The sequence below is a fragment of the Apis dorsata genome, unplaced genomic scaffold, assembly GCF_000469605.1.
Source record: "Apis dorsata unplaced genomic scaffold, Apis dorsata 1.3 scaffold_272, whole genome shotgun sequence".
NCBI lineage: Eukaryota > Metazoa > Arthropoda > Insecta > Hymenoptera > Apidae > Apis > Apis dorsata.
This window is the reverse complement of record NW_006263550.1, coordinates 338,342-358,698: the sequence shown is the minus strand read 5'-3', so window position 1 is coordinate 358,698 and position 20,357 is coordinate 338,342. Positions and strand designations below refer to the sequence as shown.

The following is a 20,357-nucleotide window of genomic DNA, read 5'->3' as shown; positions in this document are numbered from 1 at the left end:
AATTTTTGCAATTCTTTCCAATTTTATGACGTAATTTTTTTTTTTTTTTTAGTATTTAACGCCATCTCTTTGAAAAGTACTCAAACTTGTCGTACATTTTTACCGATAATAAAATGAATTTGTTAGTAGACTTTAACTTGTAGCTCCATCTCTTAAACAATCTCGAAAGCTTTTTATATATAGATAATGTTAATAATTAATTTTTGATGAGATGTCTCATGCATTTAAAAAATAGTAACTGTCAATTCCTATTCTATTCTTTTAATATTCTTTTGTTTATTTTTTTCATTTATTGTGCTATATATAAATGGTACTAATTCGTTAATTTTTATTCTATTTTTGTTCTTATCCTGTTTTTCATTTTTTTTGTCTATATTTTGCAGTTTTTGGCGCATAAGTACTATAATTAAAGTATAATTAAAGTATCAATTAAATATTTTTATCTTAGCTTGCCTTAAAATAAAAAAATGTAAATATTATTTTTGATTATATAATGCATTTCTAGGATAATGACTTCATGTATCCTTATGTGATATAAAAATTGGATAATATCTCTTTTATATTTAGTCTATGGTCATATATATTTAATATATTTAGTCTATAGTCATAAAATATTATTATAAGACGGTAAATCTATTCTGTATCTTGTCTATGGACAAGATTCCTAAAATTTATTTTGTCAATGATGTTAATAAGAAGTAAGTAATTAATCTAAAATAACTGAATTTATATATATGTATATATTTAAAAAATAATAAAAATATAAAATAGCATTAGAAGAATGGGAAATATATCTATAAAACAATTATATCTATAAAAGATTAAATTTTAACTAACTCAAATATTTTTAATCAAACTAAGTTATGACTATGTGATTAACGTGTAAAAGCTTGAAAATAAAAACGCAGAGATTTCGCAAGACGAATCGTGCGAAAAGATTCTACGAAACGATTTACTTGTTCTTTTATATTCGCAAACTTGTCTTAAGAGAAAAATTGGGCCACAGTATAATTTCTCTTTTGCTCACAGTATCGTGACGCTTATCGCCAAGTGTCAACTAATTTTAGGTATTTAATTTAAATAGCTTTCATTTAACGCTATTTATAATTGAAATAAAATATGTTTTATATGTAACTTATATATATATATATATATAGATTTTGTATTCTTTGTATTAATTTTTTATATTATATTCTATTTTTATTTAATTTAGATTTTTAAATCACAATAAATGTCTTAAATCATGACTACAATAAATGTCTTAAGTCAAGATGTCGCAATGACATCACAACAGTCTCAAACACAATCTCAACAGACACAATTTGTATCACAACCTCCAAAGCAGCAAGTAGTACAGCAACCATCTACTCAACAACAACCTCAACAACAACAAAGTTCCTTCAATGATTTCCCACAAGTATGTCTATTGTAAAAAAAATAAATTTTATTGAATATGTTTCTGTATGTTTTATATATATATATATTTTTATATTATATAAATTCTAGTTTTTGACTAAAACAAGATTACAAGATCTTGTGAAAGAAGTAGATCCTACTGAACAATTAGATGAAGAAGTAGAAGAAATGTTATTACAATTGGCAGATGATTTTGTAGAAACAACTGTCAATGCAGCATGTTTGTTAGCCAAACATCGTCATGCAAATACTGTAGAAGTAAAAGATGTACAATTACATTTAGGTAAGTTATGAAAAAAAATCAAATAAATAACTATTCAATACAACATAATTAAATATATATAATTTATTATCCAATTTTTAGAAAGAAATTGGAATATGTGGATTCCTGGTTTTGGTACAGATGAAGTACGTCCATATAAACGTGCAACAGTTACTGAAGCACATAAACAAAGATTAGCACTTATACGAAAATCAATTAAAAAATATTAGTCTCTTCTGTACATTTCATTCTGTGTTATTATTTTATTTTTAACTAACAATTCTTTTGCATGTAGTATAATTTATGATAACATACATAATTAATATTTGTAAAAGAAATTATAATTATATATATACATAATTATGATTATACATACTTTTTGCAATGTACATAATTTTAAGTCTAAAATGTTTAATATTAAACAATAACTAAAATTATTTTTTTAACAAGTTTATAATTACTTTATATAATATGATTTAGAAATAGAGAAATTAAAGAAATAAATATATATTACAATTTTGATTAAACATTATACAAAATAATTTTTATTATTTGTAAATTTTTTTGTAAAGATTTATATTTGTAAAAAAAAAAATTTTGTTCAAAAAATAAAAATTCACTATTTTATTTATATAATAAGATTATTATATTAAAATATGAGTAAGTAATTTAATTTAGATTTAAATCTTAAAAAATGTTATTCATTCATGTATAAAATTACATAAAAATGATACAAAATTGTAATTTTTAATTTTACAAAATTTTTTTAAAAAAATATATCTCAAGAAATTATATTCTTGATTTTTTATTTATATAATATAAAAATAAATATAAACGTAAAAAATTTATATAAAAAAAAATACAAATTAAAGGAATTTATTCTATTTGTTTAAATTACATTTAATTTTAAATAACACTAGATTTAAGTCACTAATTTAGTTTTCTTTTAATTTAGTTTTTTTCTAGTTACTTTTTGACTTATAGTAATGACTGAAACAGAAGAAACCGGAACTGCTTGCTCATCAAATTGAATTCATCAAACCAACCAACAACATACATACCATAGTCTAGTATAAATCGTGATAACCTTTTTCTTTCAGGGACATATTGTAAGATTTTACCATCTGCTTATTGGGACAATTTTCAGACGGTATTGTTTCTTTTTTCCATCTAATCTTTGTATATATATATATATATAAAATATTTAATAATTTATTAGAAAATAATTGCATATCGTTAGTACAAAAAATAAACAGTTACTTTTTCACAAAATATTTGTTCTATTGCGAATCTAGTGTTTGTAGCATCTGAACATATATGTCTCTTTGTTCTACTAGTTGTTAGATATACAAAACATATTAACTTTAGATTTTAATATATTCTTATTGTATTTATCAATTTAAGTATAGTATGGTTTTTTAATAATTAATGGAAGTTTTCAAATTAATAATGTTTGATTTTAAGGGTTAGGCTTATATTTATAGAAAATAAATATATCGAAATTAAAATATCAATTGTATTGCAGATGTGTGCAAGACAATAGTGAAGATAATATAATTTATTTTATTGAAGTAAAAAATTCAGTAAAAATTATACAAAAATAACAAAATAAGAATTTATTATATTCTATAAACAGTATATGTAATAGATATTTCTGAAGGATATTTCATTAAAAAAATGTCTGGTAGTAATGAAAATATGAATAATAACACCTGTGTTGTATGTTACAAAAATGTTGACATTTATAGCATTGGAATGTGTGAACATCCTGTATGTTATGAATGCAGTACTCGAATGAGGGTGCTTTGTTGTCAAAATGAATGTCCTATTTGTCGTCAAGATTTGCCAAAAGTTGTATTTACAAAGGAGATAAAACCTTTTCGCCAATTACATAAAGGTAGCTTAATAGATACACGATATAATATCTATTTCGATACATCAGATATTCAAAATAAATTTTATGATTTATTGGCTAATGTTTGCTATATTTGCAAAGAGAAACTTGTATTTAATAATTTTAATAGTTTAAAAGATCATATGAGACATCAACATGAGTTACATTATTGTGATCTTTGTGTGGAAAATTTAAAGGTAATAAATATTAATATTATTTAATTTTAAATCTATTTTAAAATATATTAAGATTAATTGAATAATTTATTGTTAATTTTCAATAATTTATAATGAAAAATTAACTTGTTTATTTTTTTTTATAATAGATATTTTCTCATGAAAGACGTTGCTATACAAGATCTGATCTTGCACAACACCGAAGAAAAGGAGATGTTGATGACAAAAGTCATAAAGGACATCCATTATGTGAATTTTGTGATCAACGCTATATGGATAATGATGAATTATTTCGTCATTTGAGGAGAGATCACTTATATTGTCATTTTTGTGATGCAGATGGTTTACATCAATATTATAGTTCTTATGATTATTTGAGAGATCATTTCAGACAAGAACATTTCTTGTGTGAAGAAGGAATGTGTGTTGAGGAAAAATTTACAAGTGTCTTTAGAACTGATATAGATCTTAAAGCACATAAAGCAAGTGTTCATAGTAAACAATTGAGCAAAGCTGCTGCAAAGCAAGCAAGAACATTAGAACTAGAATTTACACTAGCTCCACGTGGTGAAAATCGAATGAACAGAAGAGGAATGTTAGGTCCATCGACTTCTAGGAATTCAAGAGATTATAGTCTCAGGGATTATCAACCAACTTCGCCAAATACTTCAAATGTATTTATACCAAACAACGAACCTACTTTTATAAAACGTCGATCTGTGGATGTGCAAAGTACAGAAGAATTTCCAACATTGGGTAACACCGCACCTATTGTACCTACTTTAAATCAAAGTAAAGGTAGAGGTAATGTAACAATCCGTAGTACTATAAGACCTCAGCCTCTTGCTGTTACAGACGAAAATTTCCCCGCATTAGGACCGGAAGCAGGAAGTACAAGTATTTCTAAAACTGTTAATTTTAGTGTATCCAGCAGTAATGCAACAGGATCAAATACACAACCTCAAAAGAGTACAACTTCTAATGTATCTATTCAAGTTAATCATGAACCAAATGGAACAGTTACTACAAAAGTTTCAGGTCCTAATATAAGAATTCGTCCTGCTCAGCTATCAATGGAATCATTTCCTGCATTAGGTTCTGCAGAACCATCAACTAGTAATAATACAAATTCAACTCATTGGAAAGAGGTATTACAATGGACTTGTTCTAAATCAGCATCTACATCGATACCTAAAAAAGTAGTTTCACCACCATTAAATCCTTCTCCACCACCTATTCAATCTGGGGAAGATTTTCCTACATTATCAAAGTCATCTAAATCAAAGAAACAATCAACAATTACAGTAGTTCCTTCTTGGGGTCAACCACAGAATTCTAACAGTAATAATATAAAAACAACTACTGATTTAACAAAAGGAAAAACGAAAAAGAAAAAAGTTAAACAAAATTATAATAACAATACTGCTAATGGAAATGATGGTAATAGTTCAAAAACAAATATAAGTTCTGTTGTAGTAAAAAAAGAATGTGAAACACCTAGAAATTTATCTAGTATGAATAGAACGGATACTGTACAGTCAAGTTCGCAATCTACACGAAATACGAATAATATTAGTAACAGTGAAAATATATCAAAAAATATAAATGTTCAATCTTCAAAAGAAATGGAACAAATTAATAAAAAAGAAAAGAAAAAACATAAAAATATAGATAATGAAACAGTTGTAAATACAAATATCGATAATAATACTTCAAACGGAGTACAGAGAAAGCGCACTGAATTAAAAATAGATAGCTTAAATTCTAGCAATAGAAATGTCCGTCATTTAGAAGAATTTCCAGCTTTAAGTAGCAGCAGTTCTAAACCACCAGGTTTCACAAATCCACCACCAGGATTTGGAACAACAACTCCTCCACCTCCTGGTTTTTGTATAAAATATAACAGCATGGATAAATTACATAATAGTAATGGATTGACTTTTACAAACAGTTCTGGAGAAAGTTATTCTATTTTGCCAGATAATAGTAAGCACAATAGTGCATATAATTACGTACCTCCTCCAGAATTTCAAAAACGGAATAAAAGTCTTGTAGCCAAAGTTAATGAAATCCTAATGCAACATGATGATCAAATTGACGAATTTCGATATATAAGTGGACTATTTCGACAAGGAACATGTAATGCTCAAGATTATTATACGCATTGTCGCGAAGTTATGGGTCTCAATGCTTTTGAAAATGTATTTTCAGAGCTTTTAGTTCTCTTGCCAGATATTGAAAAGCAACAAGAACTATTTAAAGTTCACAAAAAAGAAAGTGGTAATAAAATTAAAGGTTTAGAAATTTGTGCAAGTTGTGGTCAAGTTTTAAAGAATGGTTCTGATTCTCGAACACATATGACTAGTCATACATTAGAAAATCATTTTCCTGCATTAGGCAAAAATAATGCTCTGTCTCAAAAATATTCTTAGGTTTATAAATGAATATAGTTATGTTCCTTTAATTATCTTAAAAATTTTGCCAAGGTTCTGTAAGCTATAAATAAAGGAACTGCTAAACAAATTATTTTTATGGCATCAATAAGATAGTTACAATCAATTTGAAGTTATTGGTAAAATATAAATATTCTAATTATCAGCTTTTAGTATTAAAAAGTTAATTTGAACAAATTAATTACCATGATGCACTTGGTATTTGTTCAATGATCTGTGTGACTGCTGCCTAACTAAAGAAAATTTATTATCAAATGGTTGTATGCACTGATAATTTTATGAAAATGCATATAGCAAATAAAGTCAATAATTCTATGTATAATAACAAATTTTATGTAAATGAATTTGAACAATTTAACATTTGTGACACAAAAATATCTAAATAAGATATTCATATATTCAAATCTTTTAATTGATGCCCTTTATTCTGTCATATATTAAAACTACTTTGTATATATTACTCATAAGTAGGAAATATATTCTGTAATTTATTCATTGTCTTTTATGAGTAGAAATGGAATAAAATTTTATGATGCATAAAAATAATATTGCATATTAACAAATTATTTGATACGTTATACAATATACAGTGCATGTATGATAATGTACTGTTTTGTACTATAATAAAGTTACTACATTGAGTTAAATAAGAAGACTGCAAAATATACTTGACTATTATATTTCCCTTATTATTATATATTGTAAAAATAAATTCTTATTTTTATGTTATAAAAGAAAATGATAATGATAAAATACAATTGTAAAATTATAATTTATATTTTTATTTCTAATAATTTTTTAAATTTATAATGATATTTTACAATAAAAATCATATATCTTTATAAGAAAAAATTATTAGTTAGTAAGGAAGAAAAAGATATATATTTTAAATGTTTATTCTTATACTTTATTCTTACTGTTAATATTATTTATTCTATACTATTATTTATTCAAAAAACAAAATAGTAAAAACTATATGTTAAATAATATATATACATAAAATATTATATATATACATATATATATAATATTTCATTTTTAATTTGCTACATAGACGCAGAGCAAAGTGCATAGCAAAGTATAAAAAGTTTATTATTTTCTTTTTTTTTTTTATAGTGAAGAAATAATGATAATTTATTAAACAAATAATATATATTCTTTTCAAATAAAAATATGTATATTAAAATTAATGTAGAAATATTTTATATTTATTATAAATTCAGGATACACTTTTTAAATAAACTCACAATATCTTCTATTGATTAGCAAACAGATATATAACTGATAAATTTATGCACTCATCTATTTTACAGCTTTTTTTTTAAAATAAAATTTCATTTTGAAAATAAAACTTGCTTTAGCATTCAACACTGACTCAGTTAATTTTTAATACTGAGACAGTCAAGTTATATTTCTATTACTTCAAGTAGTTTTCCTCTTAAAAATTACAATCACAGTGGTATTAAATCGTACACATAGTGCGTAATCTGACAAAATGGAAATTGCAACATGTCTTCTACGTCCATGCTCAATGAATAAATTGTTCATGAAGATTATGGATACAGTATTTTTATCACTTTTTAGCTAGTTCATTACTCAACCAATCAAGTCCTTCATAGAGTCCATGTCCTTGAGTAGCACAAGTACTTTGAATATACCAATGACGTCCACGTAAAGAATTCAATCCTAATTTATCTGTAAGTTCTGCTGCAGACATGGCATTTGGTAAGTCTTGTTTATTAGCAAAAACTAAAAGAACTGCATCCCTTAGTTCATCTTCTTTTAACATGTTTGCTAATTCACGTTCTGCCTCTCCAATACGTTCCCGATCATTACTATCAACAACATAGATGAGACCTTGTGTATTTTGGAAATAATGTCTCCAAAGTGGTCTGATTTTATCTTGACCACCAACATCCCATACCGTAAAACATATATTCCTGTATTCAACAGTTTCAACATTGAAACCAATGGTAGGTATTGTTGTGACAATTTCACCAAGTTTTAGTTTATATAATATAGTAGTTTTTCCAGCAGCATCCAGACCCACCATTAATATTCTCATTTGCTTTTTACCAAAAAGCCGAGTAAGTAGGCTACTAATTGTTAGGCCCATTTTGTTTAAGAAGACTCTGATTCAAAATACTTAAATTAATATTCTTTTGCTTGGTAAAATTGATGCTACGTATTGTTTTATTTATTTCGATAATATGATATTTCGCATGAAAAAAAACAGTATTTAAAATTTTAGAAATATGACGACGTTTATAATGCCGTTAACACACCTTACAGACAATAATAGCAAACGTCACCTCAAGGAAACTTATTATTCCGGAAATAGTTGGCAAAATTGGCCACGCACGCCAACTCCTAGCTTAAAGTACTAATCGTAAATGCTACTAATATTACTGCAGATTTTAAAACAATTATTTCTTTTTACAGCATCCTAAAACTAGATATAATCAAGAAATAGATTGAGAATTATTTCATTATTAAAATTCATAAATCACAATATACCGAATAAAAAACAAGTCAATGTATTCTGTCATAACCCTTAACTATATAACCAAGCGCGCAATTCAAAGACAATTTTTTTATTATTTATATTTAAAGAATTTTTAAAAATATTTTGATTGTAAAATTATTATTGCAAAGAATTTTTCACGATAATTTATAAATAATATTCTCTTGACAATTTTACAAAAAAATCAAATTATTTGCATATTTTGAAGCAATTTCTGTCGCTTTCATTATGAAATCCAATATTGATAATATTATTAACATATTATTTTAAATATTTGTAGAATGTAATGTTTATATAATAATTTAAAAAATAAATTTTTTAAAAATGAATAAATTATATATTAATTATCTGCATTACGTACAACCTTCATATAAATTCGAAATATAAACATTAAATATCTCCAAGTTTAAATTAATTTTTTTTGTATTCTATATTATTACAGTACCTTATACTCTTCTTTCATTCATTTAGACTTTAAGCTTATAAAATTTAGAAAACATTATAATTTTCATTGCCAACTTAAAGCAAAATGTTTGTCACAAAAAAGAAACGAAGAACAAAAATGTATATAGATATTCCTCTAGTTTAAGATTTTCATATTCACAAAAATAGCTTTCAAGATTTTTCGTAAATTTCTCGTAAATAGTAGAAAACGCTACATGTAAATTTGTCCATTATATCAAATGTAAATATTATATTAATTAAAAATATAATAAGAAATATATCTTTATAAATGGATTCAACATAATGAGAATAATTGCATTTTGTTTCTTTGAAATATTCAATACTATATTAATCCACGACGAATGCAAAAAGAAAAAATAAATGATTGATATCATCTTGATTCATTGAGAAAAAATGATTTTAATATAAATTCATATATATAATATATATTATTTTTATTAATATAATTATGAATTTTAAAAATTATAAATTAAATATTCTTTTTAAATTTTATTTAAAAAATTAAGATTTTTAAAAATATTTGTAAATTATTTTGCATATTTTGTAAAGAAAAAATTTGAAAAGATAAAAATAATAAAAGTGATTGAATAATTTAATTTGATAAGTAGATTTCGGATATTTATGTAAAATATGAATACGCAAAAATCTATAGAATGCATATGAACAAAAAAACAAAATATTTAAAACATTTAAATATTCAAAAACTAATATAATTTTTAAAAAATATATAAAAAATAAAGCAAATTTTTATGTTTACAAAAATTTATATAAACAATTTTTTATTTAGAAATTTTTTATAAAAAAACTATTCTATTGCATAAAAATTCTATTGTTTTTAATAATATTTAAAATCATTAAAATTTTATGTAATTTTTCTTAGAAATCATAATTGATTTTAAAAATAAAAATATATTTTATTGGTTTATTATTTATCAATATTCATTAAAAACAATGACTTTTAAACCATGACTTGTAAAAGAGATAAATCTTCCATATTATTTTTTATAAAGATAAAGTCTCTCAAAAATACATCATTAAATAAAATTTAGATAAAAATACGTCTCTTTATTTAATAAGAAAAAACTATATTATAATGTTTTTTGATAGTGCAATTAAATGCATTGATAATACATTTTTAAATATAAATAATGAACGAGAGAATCTTTTCGTATAAAGTAGATAAGTCTGTTAAAAATTTATGTGCAATTTTACTTTTAACCTTTCACATAAAAAATATTTTAAAATTATATATTTAAATTAAAATTGAGAATAACTATATATCTTAAATAAGTGAAAAATATCTAATTTATCTAAAACGAAATATTATTTATGAAATATCTAATTTACAAATAATGATAATTTAAAATATAAATGAATCGTTTATAAAAGAAGTGCATATATTATTAAGATTTATGAAGTGTGTAAGAAACAGAAATTGTCACATCTAACTTTGAAATCTTACGAAAATGATTACCATAATACTGTTCTTCATATTTTTCTTAATATTAATTTTACATTATTTTTTGTCGCATCATGGGAAATCTGGAATGATAAAATTGATACCAGGACCTCGGTCATTTCCGATTGTTGGGAACATTCCTCAAATTCTAAGTTCCCCAAGTAAGAAAAAATATCTCATCTTTTAAATTCTATTTAATTTTAATTTTAATAATTCTATTTTATTTTTTACTTGATGAGTGATAAATTGAATCAACATTATTAATCATTGTAATGTTCATTTTATTTATAGGTGAGATTTGGACATCTCTGATAAAAATGGGCAAGGACTATTATCCAATTTTTAAAATTTGGACTTTCTTTGAAGCACATATTCATATTTGTCATCCAGATGATATTGAGGTAATTAATTTCAAATTGAAATTATACGAATATTAATAATTTAAAAAAAAATTGAACTGTTCAATTTTTTGCGAAAATTACATTTTAAGAATAAAAAATTATTATTTTTTCCTTGTCATCTAGACAATTCTTGGAAATACTAAATTTACTAAAAAAGGTTTTGCGTACAAATTCCTGGAATCTTGGTTTAATACTGGACTTCTTACCAGTTCAGGTATTATATTTAATTTTTATTAATTATTTTATTTATTATATTTTTTTTTATAGTAAAATATTATTTTTGTTAAATTTACTCCAAGCTTTGATAATTTATTTGTTGCATTTCAAAAGAGAAAAATAAGTAAATAGTAATTTATTGATTTTTTTGTCATTTAATTGATTTGAGGTCATAAATGGCACGTTCGTAGAAAGATATTGACGCCTGCTTTTCACTTCAATATACTTCGACAATTTGTTGACGTATTTATAGAGGATGCTGAACGCTTGATTAAAGTGTTGAGAAGTAAAAATGGAATTATCGTGCCAAATCTATTACAATTCACTAGCGAACATACATTGAATGTGTTATGCGGTAAATTACAAAACATTATTTAGATGATTAGATAATATTTAAAAATTTCATTGAATACAATTGAAATTAACATTTTTTTTTCTAATGCATTTAAAAAATTACAGAAAATTAAATTAATATAATTATTATATATAATACATTTGTTCTGACAATAAAATTTATATCGAAGAGATATAAAAAAATAAATAAAAAAAAATTAGCTAATTTTTACTTAATTTTTTATTTCTTTAGAAACTGCAATGGGAACTTCATTAAAGAATAAAGGAACATTTCAGTATAAATATCATAAAGCTGTATACGATATGGGATGTATTTTCGTATATAGGTGAATAATTTTTCATATTATATTATTTTATATGTATACATATATTATTTAAATCTTTATTATGATTTTTATAGAATAGGAAGACCATGGTTTTATTATGATTTTTTTTTTAATCTTTCTCCTCAAGGATGGCAACAATCTAAATTACTTAAAATATTACATAATTTCACACGAAAGGTAAATATGCAATTTTTATTGTGAATATTATCTAATCATACTTATTTAATCATTATATCGTTACTTTTTATAATAAAGAATTTATATTTTGTTGAAATATTAAAAAAAATGATTTAATCTTTATATTATATATCTTTGTTAACGTATGTTAAATATCTTTGAATTTCAATTAATTAATAATGATTTTAATATATTTACAGATAATCCAAGAACGAAAAAAATATCATGATCAGACGAACGGTCGATATTTAACTGACTTTAATGAGAATACAAATGAAAATAACAATGAAAATGATTTAGGAAGTAAATAATATAAAATAAAAATAATAAATAAATATTCGATATATTTAACATATATTAGCATTTTTATTTATTTATAGTTCGTAGAAAAAGACTCGCTATGCTTGATCTATTAATAGAAGCCCATCGAAATGATAAAATAGATGATGAAGGAATTAGAGAAGAAGTCGATACATTTATGTTCAGAGTATAATAAATTTTTATTTTTTATGTAAGAACACAAATAATTTTTTGGATGATAATAAAATAAAAATATTTTATTTTAAACAGGGACATGATACTACTGCTATAGCTTTTTGCTTTTCTGTAATGCTTCTTGCTGAACATAAAGATATCCAGGTGATTTTTAATTTTTTGTTATAAATTTAACTTTTATGAAAAAAATACTAGATAAAATAATATATTTTTTATTACTTTTTCATTTTTTATTATTAAACTGATGAATATATAGATAAAAATTAACAACATTCTATATTTGTTTGTTATCGTTTTATTAAATTTTTTATTTTCTTTCTCAAAAAAAAAAAAAAATATTTATTAAACTAAGCAGAAAAAATTTTAATGAGTATGTTATTCATAATTTTCTATAAGAGAACTTAATAACATGTTTAAATTTCATGATTTATAATTATTTATTACAGAATCGAGTTAGGACTGAAGTAAAAGCCGTAATAGGCGAAAATGGAGAAAAATTAAATATGTCTACTCTTCAAAGTCTTCCATATCTTGAGAGGTGTATTAAGGAAACTCTTCGTCTTTATCCAAGCGTGCCTCTAATATCACGTAGAGTGGAAGGGGATGTAAAATTAAGTAAATACAAAAATTATTCTATATAGATTGTAAATTAATTATATTCATTTAATTTTTTTTATTTTTAATATTATTTGTTTAATTGTTTAATTATTATTAATAATTGCTAGTCTACTAAATAAATATATCATATTTTTTTTTTAGGTAATTATGAAATACCTGCGAATAATATAATTAATGTACAGATATTTAACACTCATAGAGATCCAAAGTTTTGGCCGAATCCGGATAAATTTGATCCGGACAGATTTTTGCCTGAGAATTCCAAAGGACGACATCCTTTTGCTTATATACCTTTTAGTGCTGGACCAAGAAATTGCATTGGTAAAAATTTCAAATTTAAATAAATACTTGTAGAGAAATTATATTCTATAAATTGAAAAAAATTTTTTGAGTTTAAAAAAATAAATTTTTTAATAAGTCAAAGAATGAATATCTATAAAATTGGATTTATTTTCAATTTTATTGAAAGAAAATTAAAATGTTGAAAATTCCTAAATTCTAATACTAATGTATTAATTTTAATTATAAATTATAATATATATACATATTTATGAATTCTATATATATATATAATATTTTTATTTTATAGGACAACGATTCGCTATGCTTGAATTAAAAACATATCTAGGTCTTCTCTTGTGTAATTACTATTTCGAACCTATTGATTATCTTAAGGATATAACTATTTCTTTGGGTATTATATTACGATTAGAAAATCCAATTCGAATGAAATTTATTCCTGTTAAAAAAACATATTGATCATTATATAAAGAAAAATTCTCGTTAAAGAAAAAAAGATTATAATGATTATTAATAGTTATAATTAAATTTCAATATAAAATTACAAATAAGAACAGAACGTATAGTCTGTTGCAGAATATCTTATAGATGAAGTACATTATAGATATATATAAGTTTTATTATACATATATAATTATATTTAAATTATCTATTATAAAATGGATAAATGGAGCTGTAATAATTCCATATTATAATATATATTTTTTTAATTACGGAAAGCTGCTATTATCAAATAAGGATTAGAAACTTATGATTATTCTAATAAAATATTTTAAATAATCAAAAATAATATTATTGTGCATTTATAATTTATTTTTCATTTTATATAAAGTTATTTTTTATTTTATGTATAGTTTGTAACATGTTACAAACTATATTATAAAAATAAAAATAAAATTAATTTTTCAATATTTAAAAATTATTTATGAAATGATTAATGACAAATTAAAGAATTAAATAATAAACACTTAAAGGATGATTCCATTAGATAATTCTTATTTTATTTTCTCGCTCCAAAAAACAAATAGTAAAAGAAGGATAGAAGAGGATAGGAATTAATCGCTAACGCCATCTCTTAAGTTTTTTAAAAAGTGTTTTAAATATACTTTTAAAAGCATTTAAAAGATGACGCTATTATTCAATTCCTGTTCTATTTTATCTTGCGCTTAAAGAAATTTCTTTAACACTCAAGAGATGGCGCTGACGATCATTTCTTATTCTATCTCTATCTTTCTTTTATTTATTTGCTCTCTTTATTTATATGTTTCATTTGCGGCACTCTAGAGATGGCGCTGATTTCCTAATTTTTACATTATCTCTATCCTTCTCTTACTATTTACTCTCCTTGTCCATATTTGTTGTATATTTTATGGGTTCTAGGTTCCAATATTCAATTAACATCATTATTTTAAAAATTATTTAACAGATTTTATTTAGAATATTTAAATCTATTTCTATAAAAGATCTCGCAAATTGGTATTATTTTCATTATATTGTAATAATCGCAAATTTTAATTCAATAATAAGAAATATAATTTCACTTGTATATAAGTCTATTATTCATAGCAGAAGAATATTTATAAAAAGATGTATCAGAGAAATTATTTTTCAAATGCTGATTTTATCAATTTTTATCATTGATTATAATTTCTGCATTACTCTAAAAAGTATATGAAATACTTTTATGCGCGATCAATATTAAGAATATGAAATATAAAATCAAAATTCTATATTATCCTAATATAATGCTAATATTATCCTATATATTGTTAGTAATTATTAGGTACAGTAATGATTAACAATAGTGATTATATTAATTAGTATTATATTAATTAGTATAGTAATTGCTATTTTTATATAAATATATTTTTAAAATGATTGTGAATTTTTAATATTTACATAAACAAATTCACAAAGAAAAAGAGAAATATACTTTCTTATTGAATATAAAATTATATTATTGACTATAAATTATATTATAAGACATAATAAACTGAATATATTTTATAATAAAATAAAAAAAAAAAATGACACAATGTTTAAGTTGACGATCACTTTTAATAGTTGAAATAGGAAAACAATGTACAGATACAGAATTTACATTCCTAGCCGACGAAAGTTGCTAGATAAAATGTTAATCGTGTAGTAAAAAATGAATTAAAATAAAACGATACACTTAACGAGTGGCTTATCCATTGTATTCTCTTCTTTATCTATTCGCTTATCGGTTAGTCATTTACCTAATTACGATGATTGAATTATTTAATTATAATTATGCCTTTTGTATAGACACACAGGTGTGAATACGTAATGGAGATTCTTAAAAGCTACACAATGTTGTTTTCTCTTTACTTTGGTTTTAAAGTAAGGACTAGTATGTTGAGCTTCGCTCTGTCTCTATGTGTAAAAAACAAAGTAGAAAAAATGAATTTCAATAATACGAGGAATTTTGGCGAAGATTTCTTGTAGAAAAAACTTAATATTTAAGCCATATGGGGCCATGTTTTATCTTGTTAATGGCTAAAGATGCGCACGAGTACATCTCAGTGAATGTTATTCTTCGCTTTTGTATATCGTATGACAATGTATTCGAGAAGATACAATCACATCCGCTATGAGCATAAGTGAAATAGAAATCAAATTACGCGTACAAAAATCGAATACATCGTAACACGACATACACAATGAAATATTCTTCTTGTCATCCTAATTGGTTTATGGCCACGTGAGATGTCATATTTACGAAAATATTCGCGGAATACTAATTTTTTATGTTTCGTATCAAACGAAATGTCACTTTATATCTTGATCAATGTTATTAGATATGGATGTGGCCTGTACAAGTTAATGCAATTATGATAAAAATACAAATATCTGCCATAAATATGGCAAATAATTTTTTCCACGAATAATTACGATTAGGAACATTACACGTACGACCATAACCTTATACATCCTAATTAATTAATTTAAGTGCGATGAAGGCACGAGGCGTGTATTGAATCTTGTGCAAGAGGGTGCAATAAAATAAGCACAAGAAAGGATATAACATTTGCCGCGTATCATTCATAACATTCGCGTTTTTTTATTTTTAAATTGAACAAATATAAAAGAAATATCATCGACGATTTACACAAATGACAAGCGAAGCTCACAGAGTAATGTTATTACCATTTAGAATTGGAAATGTAATTTAGAATTAGAATGTAAAAATACTATGTATATATACAAGTAATTAATGCGTACCAATTGCTCGGTAGCTTAGTTTATATTACACGATTTTTTTCTTCTCGACTGTCTCTCTTCTTATTCATTTTTTTCTTTTTTTCTTTTTCTTTTTTTTTTTTATTTTTTCTTTTATCGGAGAGCTTCTTTTTTCCCTCTTCAATAATTTTTATCGGTTGTACTTATAAACAGCGATGATTGCTCCAAAGAATTACATTGCATGGTAAATCCTGATCAGAAAAAATTAGCCATAACAACGGCCCGCGTAACAATAATATCATTTTCATTTAAATTTCATATATTTATACATCAAGAATGTCGATTTTTTTTTATTGGCACACAAACGGAAGCAACATATATCTGATGATACGCTTAACGATTAATCGTTTATCAGTATCGCTCGATATACGCGATAAATTTCTCTTTTTCTTCATTTGACGCGCAAGAAATCTGCTTTGAGACAATAAGTTTATTTATTTTCCTTATGTAAATGCCCAATTATGTTTTCCAATTTTGTTTTCCATCATTGTTTTATTTGTAAAAGCGCAAAATTCAAAATAAATTTCTATAGAATATATAATAAATATATGTAATAATTGCTAATTTAGCTTCGTTTAAAAAGCTATCGAATAACTATAATGCAAAATAATATATTTTCGAAAATTTCTCAAAGCGATCGCTCATTTCTTATTTTGAGCGCTAGATTTTTTGCCTGTCGATTTATAATGAAACGCAACAATTGATTATCGAAGAGATCGAAGAGATCTTAATTGAAAATGTGTTTTCTTCTAACGAATAATTGAATACAAAATCGAGTCGTTCGAAGCATCAAAAAATGACAAACAACGGCTCATGTATTTATAACCAGTCTTCGCCTCTTGTACGGAAATGGTAATTTGGAACGGATAAGTTCGTCACGGTAAAATTCGTCACGTCACTTTCGGCGATTTATTGTATATTCGCAGTTTTGTCGTTCTTTGTGCAGTGCCTTCAGATACAAAACATAGAACGACATGTACAATCATAATAGTATCGTCGGCAAGAGAATTATTCTTCTTTCTTTTATATTCGTTTTTTTCTCTGTTGTTTATATCTAAAAGAGGAAAAAATAGATAAAACGAATACCAAGAAAAACCATCAAAAGTTAATATGAATATTTACCTAGTTACGAAAGCTCTCGATCGTTTCTTTAAATTTGATATTAATTCGTTTTAATGCATTTCATTTCTTTTTCCTTTTTTGTTCTTGTCTATCTAAGTTTCGTATATGTACATTATATACATGTAAAACGGTTAATTTATATATATATATATATTCTCGTATCTTAATGATTGTATAATTAGGATTGACTATGTCTTAGAATAATCAACGAAATTATTAATTATTGTGTAAAATATCAAATATCGTACTGTTAGATGGTATGTCCATCTCCAAGGTACCATTTTGGACGAATATCGGTCCGTCTAACTTGCCTAGCACTTTGATGAGCAAATACTTTGGAGATTACATAATCTAATAATATCAGGTAATATTAAGTATAGATGATTTTCATTAATTACAAATATAAAACATGTATATGTAAATAGAATTCTTAATTATGCGCAAACATGATCTCTAATTGAGCATACGTGAATTTTATCATCAGTCTAAGCCGAACGATGCGGCTCCATACACAACAGCAGCGGTTAACAATACACGTTTCTTTTTTTTTTTTAAGCTTTGTAGAATCTACCGTAACAAATCAGTGTCCTTCTCGATTAATGAAATAACAATAGCGCATGCTACGAAAACGTTATATTCGTAAAACTTTCAAACAGTTCTCAAGCATAAAACACACATGACAACGGCGCGAAAAAGTATACAATGTGAACGACATTCTTAAGATTTCCTTGTCTTTCCTTTTACCGCGCGTGCAAGTTCATTCTTTCGTTTCTTTTTATATTACGTGTTTATTCAAGAATACTCTACAAACATAGCAGACTCGATCGATTTTCACATGAACCGATAGCTCGATTAATGATCGCGATAGAATGAAAATAGTGTAGGATGCAATCGATTATCGATACTATCATTCACGTTTGATCTTTTCGAGACTCTATCGATAAGTATGATTGCTCAGAATATACATATCTACGCAGCGATTTTCGTATTATTTTACGTGGATTTAATCCAAAGTGATTTCTTGCATAGATGTAAGTGTATGTGTTGAATGTGGATATGCGAATGATGATGCATTTCTATGTATTTTTGGAGCAATCTTACTTACTATGTATTCCTAACTTACATTCGTACGATACGCGAGCCAAATTAGAAGCATGACAGTTACCAGGGACGTGCGTAGATTTCTCAACGTCATCTCTTGTTGATCATATTGAACATTGCAAACATAGATTCGTTCTTTATAATTTATTCCTTTTCTGTTCTCGTTATCTCAATATACAAATTTGTTGAAAAAAATTCCGATTGGGCGCGTATCGATTATGATTTTTCTTTCATGGAAATTGAACGAAACTCACACCTTATCGACCAATTTTTAATACGAGCTTTTGTCGCTCGTGGCGCTTCACGCGTCATCGTGTGTTCGCGAGACTCTTTCTTACAATAGGCCAAATATATGCGGTGTCTTTTTGTATTTTTTTTTTTCTTTCTTTTCAAAAATATATGTGGACTACTTAGGCTTTCGATAAACGGAAAGACGCTGTCTCGTCCGATAACTGGAATAATTCTTTTTTTGTTTTCTTCCAGATATAATACGTGGCCTAGCGCATAATAATCCTATACAATATTTCATTATAGCTTAGGTAAAGTGAGACCCTCATATGATCCATTTTCTTTAATTACTTGTTTTTTTCTGGAGTGTGTGAAACGCTGAGACATATCGCACTATTTACAAGGATAATCAATTTTTAATGGAAATAAATGCAAAAATATATATGTATAAACATTTAGTCGAACTACGTTTTCTGTCTTATCGTTTTGCATAAAGTCCTTTTATGCAAAAATGCAACTTCTAACTTGGCTGTGCCAGGGAAATAGTTTACTCTTAACTAAACTCATATTCGTATAATTAAACTTATGTACTATTGTCTTTTTTGAAGATATCACTACTCCAAGACACTCACTTTTATTTCTTTTCTTTTTGTTTGTCTTTCCTACTTCTTTTTTTTTTTTTAATTTCTGTTGCATATATAATAGATTTCACTGATTATGTTGATTACATTTTTTTTTATATTGTTGTGTTTTTTTTTAATAAATATCGTATCATTTCGTTGCGATATTATACTTTTTACTTGAATATATATATATATAGGTGGCTTGAAGCTATTGCCATTTTGAAAAAATAATATTAAGCGACTGTCTTTTTTTTTGTTAGTAATAAGTTAACTGTTTTCACGTGATGCTAAGTCTTATAACAATTAGTATAAAAAAAGTTTCGTATTCGCGGTACAAAAATAAAAATTAGGCAGTGAAGTTATATTGTAATATTGTAGTTAAAACAAAAAAATTACTTACTAACTATTTTACAAAGTATCATTCTTAAACGACAATTAACAATATTTGTAAATATTTGGCATATTTCTTGTAATTTAATTATA

The 20,357-nt window shown here is 24.6% G+C and overlaps 4 protein-coding genes across 8 annotated transcripts; 3 read left to right on the top strand and 1 right to left on the bottom strand.

Annotated features, from left to right (window-relative positions):
* Window positions 1-608: 608 nt before the first annotated feature.
* On the top strand, window positions 609-1,926 carry LOC102670626 (transcription initiation factor TFIID subunit 12). 4 transcript variants are annotated; one of them, XM_031510998.1, is made up of 5 exons: window positions 648-698; window positions 1,030-1,067; window positions 1,214-1,417; window positions 1,507-1,699; window positions 1,781-1,926. In XM_031510998.1, the coding sequence occupies exons 3-5, from the start codon at window positions 1,244-1,246 to the stop codon at window positions 1,906-1,908; spliced, it is 495 nt and encodes a 164-aa protein (XP_031366858.1). In that variant the 5' UTR covers window positions 648-698; window positions 1,030-1,067; window positions 1,214-1,243; the 3' UTR covers window positions 1,909-1,926. The 4 variants fall into 4 exon arrangements, with proteins under 4 accessions (XP_006616883.1, XP_031366858.1, XP_006616882.1 ...); XM_006616820.2 differs by lacking the exon at window positions 1,030-1,067 and having other exon boundaries at window positions 609-698; XM_006616819.2 differs by lacking the exon at window positions 648-698 and having other exon boundaries at window positions 772-1,067.
* A 732-nt stretch (window positions 1,927-2,658) lies between these two features.
* LOC102681864 (E3 ubiquitin-protein ligase ZNF598) lies at window positions 2,659-6,851 on the top strand. 2 transcript variants are annotated; one of them, XM_006616818.2, is made up of 3 exons: window positions 2,659-2,787; window positions 3,204-3,769; window positions 3,898-6,851. In XM_006616818.2, the coding sequence occupies exons 2-3, from the start codon at window positions 3,356-3,358 to the stop codon at window positions 6,178-6,180; spliced, it is 2,697 nt and encodes an 898-aa protein (XP_006616881.1). In that variant the 5' UTR covers window positions 2,659-2,787; window positions 3,204-3,355; the 3' UTR covers window positions 6,181-6,851. The 2 variants fall into 2 exon arrangements, with proteins under 2 accessions (XP_006616881.1, XP_006616880.1); XM_006616817.2 differs by having other exon boundaries at window positions 2,668-2,828.
* Window positions 6,852-6,962: 111 nt separating this feature from the next.
* LOC116185772 (ADP-ribosylation factor 2) lies at window positions 6,963-8,559 on the bottom strand. The gene has a single exon (XM_031510997.1). It carries the CDS (start codon window positions 8,315-8,317, stop codon window positions 7,775-7,777), a length of 543 nt encoding a protein of 180 aa, XP_031366857.1. The 5' UTR covers window positions 8,318-8,559; the 3' UTR covers window positions 6,963-7,774.
* A 2,046-nt stretch (window positions 8,560-10,605) lies between these two features.
* LOC102670848 (cytochrome P450 4C1-like) lies at window positions 10,606-14,102 on the top strand. The gene is given in 13 exon segments (XM_031511000.1): window positions 10,606-10,810; window positions 10,941-11,050; window positions 11,174-11,264; window positions 11,436-11,621; window positions 11,853-11,946; window positions 12,021-12,123; window positions 12,324-12,426; window positions 12,504-12,610; window positions 12,694-12,762; window positions 13,065-13,233; window positions 13,378-13,557; window positions 13,826-13,995; window positions 14,094-14,102. Coding segments are annotated over 13 exon segments (1,545 nt in total). The 5' UTR covers window positions 10,606-10,656.
* Window positions 14,103-20,357: the final 6,255 nt, after the last annotated feature.

Bases quoted from the DNA above. Each gene is read 5' to 3' on its own strand.
- LOC102681864 (XM_006616818.2), top strand. From the start codon at position 3,356: ATGTCTGGTAGTAATGAAAATATGAATAATAACACCTGTGTTGTATGT. The intron at 3,770-3,897 runs GTAATAAATATT...TTTTTATAATAG, and splicing joins TTTGTGTGGAAAATTTAAAG to ATATTTTCTCATGAAAGACG.
- LOC116185772 (XM_031510997.1), bottom strand. From the start codon at position 8,317: ATGGGCCTAACAATTAGTAGCCTACTTACTCGGCTTTTTGGTAAAAAG.
- LOC102670626 (XM_006616820.2), top strand. From the start codon at position 1,244: ATGACTACAATAAATGTCTTAAGTCAAGATGTCGCAATGACATCACAA. The intron at 1,418-1,506 runs GTATGTCTATTG...TATAAATTCTAG, and splicing joins CCTTCAATGATTTCCCACAA to TTTTTGACTAAAACAAGATT. The intron at 1,700-1,780 runs GTAAGTTATGAA...TCCAATTTTTAG, and splicing joins AGATGTACAATTACATTTAG to AAAGAAATTGGAATATGTGG.